This window comes from Falco peregrinus, unplaced genomic scaffold (genome assembly GCF_023634155.1).
Source record: "Falco peregrinus isolate bFalPer1 unplaced genomic scaffold, bFalPer1.pri scaffold_40, whole genome shotgun sequence".
NCBI classification, from domain to species: Eukaryota; Metazoa; Chordata; class Aves; order Falconiformes; family Falconidae; genus Falco; species Falco peregrinus.
In genome coordinates, this window is record NW_026599607.1 from 1,872,608 (window position 1) to 1,883,129 (window position 10,522).

At 52.4% G+C, this 10,522-nt stretch overlaps 1 protein-coding gene across 1 annotated transcript; it reads right to left on the reverse strand.

The window, feature by feature from the left end:
• Positions 1-7,479: 7,479 nt before the first annotated feature.
• Positions 7,480-8,418, reverse strand: LOC129783401 (olfactory receptor 14A16-like). The gene has a single exon (XM_055793376.1). The coding sequence runs from the start codon at positions 8,416-8,418 to the stop codon at positions 7,480-7,482; it is 939 nt and encodes a 312-aa protein (XP_055649351.1).
• Between the last annotated feature and the right edge of the window lie 2,104 nt (positions 8,419-10,522).

Sequence of the window (10,522 nt, forward strand, 5' to 3'; positions counted from 1 at the left end):
CTTCAGCCTTCAGAGGTAGTGGGTGATTCCCCCAGCTCCCTGGGCAGCCTGTTCCAATGCTTGACCACCCTTGCAGTGAAGATGTTTTTCCTCATATCCAATCTGAACCTCTCCTGGTCTAACTTGAGGCTGTTGCCTCTTGTCCTGTGACTTGTTATTTAGGAGAAGAGACCTACCCCCACCTGTTGGGGCTCTTGCTGTATTGAATGATTATACTGAACTCTGAAGCAAGTGGAGAAATACTGAAGAAATAAGACGAGGTTACGGCCAGAACAGTGGGATGAAGAAAAAGGAGCAAATTGCAGATGTTTGCTCAAAACCAAGGCCAACGGGACGTGATAAGAGGAGCTGGGAAACCGCAGAAAGGAGCCTACATGCCAGAACAAGCAGAAACAGAAATCTTCCCAGTAAACAATTGTTAACCAATCATATTATTATACGCTTGTAAAATAGCCAATCACATTATTGCACGCTTATAGAATGCCTTATAAAAGTCTACCTGGTTTGTACAATAAACGGATCAGATCTTGAACTCTGTGAGTATTTGAATCTGACTCCCGCTCGCCCGAAATGCCCGCAGCACCCACCCATCTACAACCTCCTTTCAGGTACTTCTAGAGAGCAGTAAGGTCCCCCCTGAGCCTCCTCCTCTCCGGACTGAACAAGCCAAGTCCCCTCTGCTGCTCTACAACAGACTGGGGCTCCAGACCCTTCACCAGCCTTGTTGCCCTTCTCTGGACATGCTCCAGCACCTCAACATTTCTCTTGAAGTGAGGGGTCCAAAACAGAAACACAGTGTTCAAGGTGTGGCAGGTCACCTTGTCCCAGAAGGAGATCAGATTCATCAAGTAGGACCTGCCTTTCACAAACCCATGCTGGGTGGTCTTGACCTCCTGGTTGTCCTGTGTTTGCTGTTGTATGTTGCTCAGGAGGATCAGCTCCACAACCCTCCCTGGCACTAAGATCAGGTTGACAGTCCTAGGAAGTATCCTCTTTTCTACGCTTCTTGTAGGTGGGCACCACTTTGACTAACCCCCAGGCTTCTGGTGACTCCCTACTTAGCCAGGACTTCTGACATTCACCCCGGGGTGATGCATTAGAGAAACAGACCAACGATTTTTACAGTGTTCCTGGATCACGAGATGTCCATAGCCAAGGACACTTTCCAAAGCACTTTGTCCTCCCTGAACATGAGGTTCACCTGCACCACAGGTCCTCTGGGGCTGCAGAGGCAACACAGACAGACATGTCCTCTCCTGCCACCACTGCACAGTCCAGCCCTTTGTCCCTCTGGTCTTGAGGACAGCTGGGTTTTCTCTCCTTAGGGACATTTCATTTCACCGTTAACAGTGCCACCTGCCAACCACCCCAGTATGCTCTGCAGCAAAATTTAGCAGGCATTGGGCTTTGGGTACTTGGTACCCGCTGTTTTTGTTACATGTTTGATCTTGGCCCCGGTGCCACAGCTGAGGTCCAATGCGTCTCTTCTCTGCCATAAAGAACCTAAATCAGGGAGAGCAAGGGGCCAAACTCTTACTTAACCAGCGTGAGGAAGCCTTAGGATCAATGACCTCGCATCTTACTGGGGACTTTTACAACCCTGTGGGTTTACATGGCAAGGGTTTGGGAGTGGTCATGGGGTTTGTAGGGCTGACAAAGGTGAGAAGAGGTCAAGAGTTGGCCCCATGGCCAAGAAAGCCACATTCAGCTGGCTCTGAAATGGGCCTGCTACCTCCCTGAGCTCATAAGTAATTCTAGCGGCACCTCTGTGAAAAACCAATGGAAGAAAGGACATAACACAGTGTGCAGCATTTGTAGGAGAGAAAAAGTGAGAAACAGGGCACGGAAACAGCCCTACAAACACCAAGTGAGTGAAGAAGGAGGGTGGGCCGTGAGGGAGAGGCTTGGTGGGCTCATGGAGGCCAATGGTCAACCCACCGACCCCGAAATTTCCAGGACAGCACAGTGACAATGTTCCTTTAGGTGAATGCAGGTTCTTTACATCAGCGTTTTAGCACCGCTGCCAGATGAGCCAACAGCTGTGATGGTCAGCTGGATCTGAAACCCTGTGTCACCCCTGTCCACCTTGGCTCCAGCAGCAAAGGAATTATGGAATCTCATCTCCCAGGGGCGGTGAGGCAGGAGAGCAGCAGAGTGCAGGTGCCAGGCCTCAGACTGGCAGGCTGTCGCCAATGCTGGGAACTTTCACAGGGCAGTATCACTCAAGGGAGAAGAATTCAGTGCAAGTGGTCACAAGGAGGCCATGAGGCCCCAGGGCCAGAGGACAACTCGTCTTCTCATAGGCCTTGGTGGCAGAGACAATGGCCGTACGCAAGGGGACAGCCCTTGGGTTCTCTTGGTGACTTCCAGCCTTGCCCGTGCCCTTTGCCTTCCATCTCACGTTGTCCTACGCTGTCCCACAGCTGCTGCTTTTCCCCGGCAGGCAGCTGAAAGTCAAATATTGCTAGTCCTGCCAGAGAAACGGCAGAAATTAGGACCTAAGAGCCCACAGGATCCACCAGAAAACAATCAGTTGGCTAATATACTGAAGGCAACCCAAATCACGGATGATGGGTGACTCCTTCGCATCAACTAAAATTTACAGAGGAAATTATCTGTGAATTGGTTAAAAGGAAGCACCAAGAAACTCCCTGGGGAATTGAGAGTTTGGTAGAAGACTTGAAAGGGCAAGTTCTAAATGTACCATGACTGGGAAAACAAAAAGCAGAGTGAAGAAGCCTGAGTTGTACCTGAAGAATAACCCTCACCTACCCCAATGATCTTTCCCAGGGCCGACAAAGCCCAGGGGATTACTGGCAATTAGACTTTTTCCAAGTTACTGCAGCAGAATGGGTATCAGTATCTTTTAGTCATGACAGATGCTTTTTCAGGCTGGCGGGAAGCTTTCCCTCACCGCAACAATAAGAAATATCATAAGTGTAAGTTCAGAGATTATACTGAGATTTGGGGTACCCATAGGACTTTCTTTGGGCAGGGCTCCACACTTGGTAGTAGAAGCCCTTCACCTTTTAGCTAAACTAGGAGGGGTAAAATGGGATCTCCACACTCCATGGAGACCTCAATCAAGCGGGAAAGTAGAAAGAATGAAGCAAAGCCTGAAAGGACAGATGAGTAAAATTTGCCAAGAACCTCAGAGAGAGCAGTCAGACGCTTTTCCCTCAGCATTGCTACAGATACAGGATCCAGCGTAAACGGAAGGAGAGAGTTAGTCCTTTGGAAAGGATACATGGTAAACCTTGCCAGGTGACAGAAATGGGAGTGAATCCCAAAATAATAGAAGGGAAACATGGCTTAAAAGATTATGTTCAGTCTCTAGGAAAGGTCCTGTCCTCTCTCCAGAGGTACGTCACTGTGAGCGCAGATCTGTCCCTGGACGTGCCTGTACATCACTACCGACCCGGAGATTGTGTGTATCTTAGAACGTGGTTGGATGAACCGTTGAAGAGAAGTGAAAGGACCTTTCCAGATTTTGCTCAGCACCTACGCTGCTGTCAAGCCTGAAGGAGTCACTCCATGGACGTGCCATAGCAGGGTTTAAGCAGCCACATCACCAGAATGGACTGTCAAGCAAGAAAAACCTTTATGCTTGAAACTACCTCCAGAATCATGAAGTTCTAGGTTTGGTATCTTGCATTATTGCCAGACAGCGTATAAGTGAATGACTGAAATGCGACCCCAGATAAGACTGGGCTGTCTACAGGGAAGCTGGAGTCTTCTACTTGCCTCTCCTTTGTAGATATATGTTGAAACATGTTTTACAGATGTATAGAATTTGGCCTGTGATGTGGTATGCTAAATCCTCGACTTGGGTGGGATCAGGAGGAGTCATGGACACGGAATACTCATTTGAAAATTGTTGAAGAATCGATAAATGCTGTTAGGAGGAGTGATTGTTGGGTAGGTACCCATTTCCCTGAATGTCCTCATGCAGGAATGCCTGTAGCTGGTATCCCCATCCCATTGGGGACTAGTGGGAGTAACTGTGGCTAAGACCAAAATACACTCACTGGAACGAGACTGACCTCCAGACCTGGACAACACTGAATCCACACTCAGTGTGAAGTGTGTTACTAAAATGAAGCCGAGACACACCAAAATGGAACTCTGGTCTTTGTGGGGCCCTACCCACATTGTGATTGCTCAAGGCATTTCACGAAGCTGTCAGACCTAACTAGCCGTAGGTACTGGAACGTTCCACTGGGCACGGGGTGGTGCTGGATATGTGCCATGTAGCACAAAAAGCGTTACCACCAAGGTGGTCGGGTAGATGTACACGGGGAGGGATTTTTCCTGATATGACTGACTGAGACACTGGAGAACAGTCGGTGGGGAACAACTTACCTGCAGAGATACAGGCAGAATCAACCACCCCTTACAGAGAGACCCACTGGGTTTCACTCTTTTGCTGGGTGGTTTATTCCTTGGCGAGGGGCTGCTGAACTGGGGAAGGCAGTGACAAAGAGATCCACAGGAAAGGAAGAGATGGCCAAGGACACTGCAGATGCCATAAACTGCACTCTGTACGGCACAGGCAATGGCCGTACGCAAGGGGACAGCCCTTGGGTTCTCTTGGTGACTTCCAGCCTTGCCCGTGCCCTTTGCCTTCCATCTCACGTTGTCCTACGCTGTCCCACGGCTGCTGCTTTTCCCCGGCAGGCCGCAGGCACCCATCTGGCTTCCCCACCGTACCCTCACACGCTGTGCCTGCAAACACAGACATGGACTGATCTCATACTCCTTCTGGACGACGTCTCCCACCACAGCACAAGCCCCTGAGTGACATTTCCTCCTCCTGACCTCCAGTCTCCACTTTCCCAGCTGCACTGGGTGGCAGTGCTTCTCCCTCCTGCTCTTCCCTACCTCCAAGGAAAGCTCCACCACCTGGGAAACCACCCTTCAGGCGGGCATCCCGACCCGTCACCCTCCTTGGGGCCTTTCCCCTGACCATGCCACGGCCTCACCGCGCTCTTCCAAGGCTGCGAGCCTTTCAGCTTCTCGCATAGACACGAGCAAGCCGTGTGCCTGCTGCGGTGCTGCCATGTTCTCAGGCAGCAGCGACGTGACAAGCAAGAAAGAAGCCCCTTGGTTCTGCTGGCCTGCCCGAGACACGGGCAGATGGAGCTTAACAGCACGTGTCCCAGCCATGAGTCAGGGGCTGCCCTACGCGCTGTGTCAGGCAGAGGTGACCTCACCGCTCCTTTCCCAGGCACATTGCTGCTGGTGGCCTGTCCCCTCCGCAGGCAGAACTGGCCTCACTGCCCCCGTCACAGCCATTGGCTTCCTGCTGGAATGTGAGTCCCTGAGACACAACTCACCACGAGATACCGTCCTCAGCCGTCACCCTCCCCGTGGCCCAGCACCCAGCAGATGAAGGGAAGCTTCTCTCACCCAATTTATCTCATGGATTTCCTACCTACCATTTGGGTGGAAGAACAGTCCACAGGGGAACTGCTTTGTTTCTACTGGACCATGTATCGTCTCTGCTTCTGCGCCTCTGTTTTCCCTTCTTCCCCCTGCTATCCCATCCCAACTGAGCTCTCCAGGGAAGTGAGTCAATGAGTCCTAGAATATCCCAGGTTGGGAGAGGCCCCTGTAAATGCCCTTGTCCAGCTGTCCTGCTCAAGGCAGGGTGAACTGGATGGCATCTCTCAAGGGCTCTGCCCACTTTGGCATCATCCACAGAAGGGTCTGGAAAGCCACTTTGTCAACTTGTACTGGGAGACAATAAAGACATTCAACACAGTTGGCCCAACTGCTTGCACTGGAAGATGCCACTAGTCAGTGGCCACCAGGAGGACTTGACCACTGGTGACATTTGGTCTTGAGCCCCTGTGGCGTATGATGCACCGACTCTGGGAGAGGATCGAAGGCACGAAGACACTCAAAGACACCTCGAAGACACTTTATTAATCAATAATCAAGCAAGCCTTTTATACCTTTGCAGGGGGCCGACGTGTCAGCCTGTAATTGTGCTCAGCAATTTTCCACTCTGGGCTCTTTTTTTATTACAGACACAGCAGCTCAGCAACTCCCTTTATCTACAAGGCCACAAGCTCTGCAGACCACTCCCTAGCTTCAAGTTTCTCCTCTTGCTCCCATGGCTTCCTTCCAACAGGCATAACTGTGTCTCTCTCCCAAGGTCGGGTTTCGCTCCCTGACGCTGTTGAGCTAGCTCGAGACATAGCCACAAGCCCCCAGCCAACTTCCCCCCACAGTATCCTCCATTTCTTCACTCCAGAAGTCACCCATCTGCCTATACAGAAAGTGCAGGAGAAAAAGTCAAAACCCTTGCAAAGGTCCAGGTACAAACCATCCCCTTCTTGCCTCAATACGTATGGGTGCAGCAACCCCTTTGATGTCCCACAGTTACCTGGAAATGGCTGCAGGAGTATTTCCAGCGTCATTTCCCCAGACACTACGGTGAGGATGACCAGCCTGTATTTCTCCCAGTTGTCCTTCTTGCTTTTCCTGAACAAAGGCTGGATGTCTGCCTTTTGCCGGGACCCCAGAACCTCCCTGATTGCTCGGACACATTTGAGGGCACCATCCAGAAAGGGTGCCGTGATCAGACCGAGGCACTTGCAATGAGCCTGCCCAAGGCGGGTGAGATGAATCTCCCTGGGACAGTGGCCTTTGTTCCTGCAGTCACACACAGGAACGGCCAGGCGCTGGGAGGTGTCCCCACCTCAGCTGGCCTCATGCACTGCTGCCGTGGTTGAACCCCAGCCTCACGCGCACAGGGGTGCTCAGAGGCACGAGCCCGTCCCTGGCACGTGCGGAGGCAGAGCACTGCAGCAGGCACAGTGACTGCCTGGCCTCCTGCTGCCCCTGCCAGAGGCTGGCAGCACCTCAGCCCGGGGGTGTCGCGCCCTGCTCGGCACCTCTCGGAGATGGCCCTCGTCATGAGCAACGGGCACGGGGACCTCGGTTCAAGGAAGCACGTTGCAGTGCTGCATTCAGGTGGTCTCCACAAGTCCAGAACATATTATGGAGGCCAGCACCGTCACAGAGTGCCCGTTGCCTGCCCCTGCCTGCGCTCACAGGACTGCCACGCAGCACGGCGGTGACCAAGCTGCCAGAGCACTCAGGCCTTACACCAAGGCAGGGGGTCAGAAGGAGAGTGTGGAAGTGGAAGGAGGACAGCACTGGAGAGCCAAGGGCTGGTGTTCCCTGGTACTGCTGCCATGCCAGGAACCTTTTCCCCTCCGTCTGTGGACACAGGAACAGTCCCTGCAGCTCCAGAAAGGCCTTGGAAGGAAGAATCCCAGCAAAAATAAAGTTGCCTAATGGCCCTTTGGCTTTGTTAGATGAGGAGAGAGCAGGGCACCTTCAGAAAAGAAAATCACAGAAGGAATTAGAATGGGGATGACAACTTTATCAGAACAGAAATACCACAAGTAACTACAAAAAATTCAGAAGACAGTCAGGGTCTGTGATGAACTACATTATAAATGCTATTCATAATTTTATTCCTTCAGAACATCCAGTTAGCATTTTGCACATTGCACCCTTCAGCTCCTGGTTCCTCATGCTGTAGATGAGGGGGTTCAGTGCTGGAGGCACCACTGAGTACAGAACTGACACCACCAGGTCCAGGGATGGGGAGGAGACGGAGGGGGGCTTCAGGTGGGCAAACATGCCAGTGCTGAGAAAGAGGAAGACCACGGCCAGGTGAGGGAGGCACGTGGAAAAGGCTTTGTGCCGTCCCTGCTCAGAGGGGATCCTCAGCACAGCCCTGAAGATCTGAACGTAGGACAGAACAATGAAAACAAAACATCCACAGGCTAAACAGGAACTAATCACAATAAGCCCCACTTCCCTGAGGTAGGTGTGCGAGCAGGAGAGCTTGAGGATCTGTGGGATTTCACAGAAGACCTGTCCCAGGGCATTGCCTTGGCAGAGTGGCAGTGAGAAAGTATTTGCTGTCTGTAGGAGGGAGTTGAGAAACCCACTGGCCCAGGCAGCTGCTGCCATGTGGACACAAGCTCTGCTGCCCAGCAGGGTCCCGTAGTGCAGGGGCTGGCAGATGGCCACGTAGCGGTCATAGGCCATGACGGTGAGGAGAGAACACTCTGCTGAAAGGAAAAAGACAATCAGGAAGAGCTGTGCAGCACATCCTGAGTAGGAGATGTCCCTGGTGTCCCAGAGGGAGTTGGCCATGGCTTTGGGGAGAGTGGTGGAGATGGAGCCCAGGTCGAGGAGGGAGAGGCTGAGTAGGAAGAAGTACATGGGGGTGTGCAGGTGGTGGTCACATACTACAGCAGTGATGATGAGTCCGTTGGCCATGAGGGCAGCCAGGTAGATGCCCAGGGAGAGCCAGAAGTGCAAGAGCTGCAGCTCCCGCGTGTCTGCCAATGCCAGGAGGAGGAAGTGGGTGATGGAGCTGCTGTTGGACATCTGCTGCCTCTGGGCATGGGAACCTGCTCAAGGAGGAAAGATAGCAAGAAGTCAGAGGATAATTCTGTGAGCCAAGTGAAAGCTGTTTCTCCTAGATGCGCCCCCGCTGCCCCATGTTCCCCCCTCTGCCGTTCCTAGGAGAGCTCCCTTCCGAGCCGTGGCTGGAGCTGTGCTGAGTGCTGGCCGAGTGTGCTGTGAGGAGCAGGGGCTGTGCCCGCTGGCTGCCCAGCAGTGAGCCCTGCTCTGCAGCAGGGGCTTCATGGGAACCGTGGGGGCAGGGGCCAGTCCTGGCCTTGCACTGGCTCAGCCCAAACTGCTCCCAGCGCAGAAGGGCCTGTCAGCATCGGCTCTGCCCGTGCTGAGCAACGGCCATGGCCAGAGTCAGGTCAGGAGGGCTTTGTGCTGTGCTCAGGGAGAGCAGAGTGAGTGCTGAGAGGCAAGGGCACTGTCTGTGCCTGAGGGCAGAGGCAGGGACTCTGGTGAGTCCCTCCAGCTCCTTCTCAGCTGCCCCGCACTTGCAGCTTTCTGTGATAGAGTCCAATTACACTGACATGTGTCCTGGTTTAACCCTGGCTGGAAATTATGTACCACAGGGATGCTCACTTACTCCCCCCTCACCCATAGGTATGAGGAGAGGAATCAGAAAGGAATGTAAATCTTGAAGTTTGAGGCGAGAAAAAAATCATAAATGCAGTAGAATAAAAATGAAATTACAATAACAATAATGAGAATGACAGTTATAATGAGAGGGAGGTAGTTGGGGGTAATAAAATCCAACAAGAAAGAAAGAAGAAAGGAAGGAAGAAAGGAAGAAAGGAAGGAAGGAGGGAAGGAAGGAAGGAAGGAGGGAAGGAAGGAAGGAGGGAAGGGAGGGAAAGGAGGGAAGGAAGGAAGGAGGGAAGGAGGGAAGGAGGGAAGAAAGAAACAAAGAAGGAAAGAAACAAGGAGGAAGGAAAGAAGCAAAGAGAGAAAGAGAGAAAGAAATGAAGAAAGAAAGAAAGGAAGAAAGGAAGAAAGGAAGCAGGGAAGACAGTGATACACAATACAGCTGCTCATCACCCACTGACTGATGCCCAGCCAGTCCCCAGCATCGACTGGCAGACCCCAGCAAACCCCACCAAGTTCATATACTGAGCATGAACATGTTGCATCACCTATAAACAACCAAAAATATCAGTGCATTTTCAAAATTGTTCTCAAAAGTCCTTCCCACTTAGATGAAAATTAACTCTATCCCAGCCACAACCAGGACACTTTGTTACCCTAAAAAGCAAGCAGACACTGCTGAAGAGCAGAGGGATCCACTACAGAGCACAGAATGGCTCGCCCTTTCTCAAAGTCTCAGCACCCCCCTTTCTAGCCAGGGACACCCATGGTCACAGTGTGCCCTGGAAGCAGCGTGCAGCTTGGGTGGACACCCCAAGCAGGTGACCGAGGGTCCTGATTACGGTAATTGTTAAAGGAGAGCCAGCTCCTTCCCCAGCATCACACACTGCATTGCCCACAGCTTCACAGATTAGAGGAAACATGGGACACCTCCTTGCTGTGCTCACATCGGCACAGGAGGACTCACAGGGTCTGTGCCTGAGCCTGCAGCTGAAACTCCCATTCCAACCGAGCCGGTCAGTTATCCCAAAATCATCTGAGCAAAGCCAGGAGAGAGACAGATGGGCACACTGGAATGCCTTTCCCTTCTCAAGCCCTGCACAGCACCTCCCAGACCAGAGCAATGCAGGACAGCCACGCTCAACGCCTGCAGCTGTCCCTGCCAGCAGCTCTTTCTCTGGCCCCACGGCTCTTCCCTGCCAGCGCTCACAGAGCCCAGCTCAGCCCCTGTGTGCCCAGCTCTGCCCTGCAGCCGCTCTCTGCCTGCAGGCCTGAAAGAACAGCTCCCCCAGAGCCTGAGGGAAAAGGAGAGCTGATGCTGCTTTGATCTGGATGCTGCTGCAGAGGGAAGGCACTTGCTGACCTTCCTCATAAACATCACTGTGATGCTCTGAGAGTCTCTGCCCCTGCTCTGACCTACACAGTTCAGATTCCATTCCTACCAAGATGAGCAAGATAAAAATGGAAGCAGAGATTCAGGCAAGAAGAGACTCCAGCA

Bases quoted from the DNA above. Each gene is read 5' to 3' on its own strand.
- LOC129783401 (XM_055793376.1), bottom strand. From the start codon at position 8,418: ATGTCCAACAGCAGCTCCATCACCCACTTCCTCCTCCTGGCATTGGCA.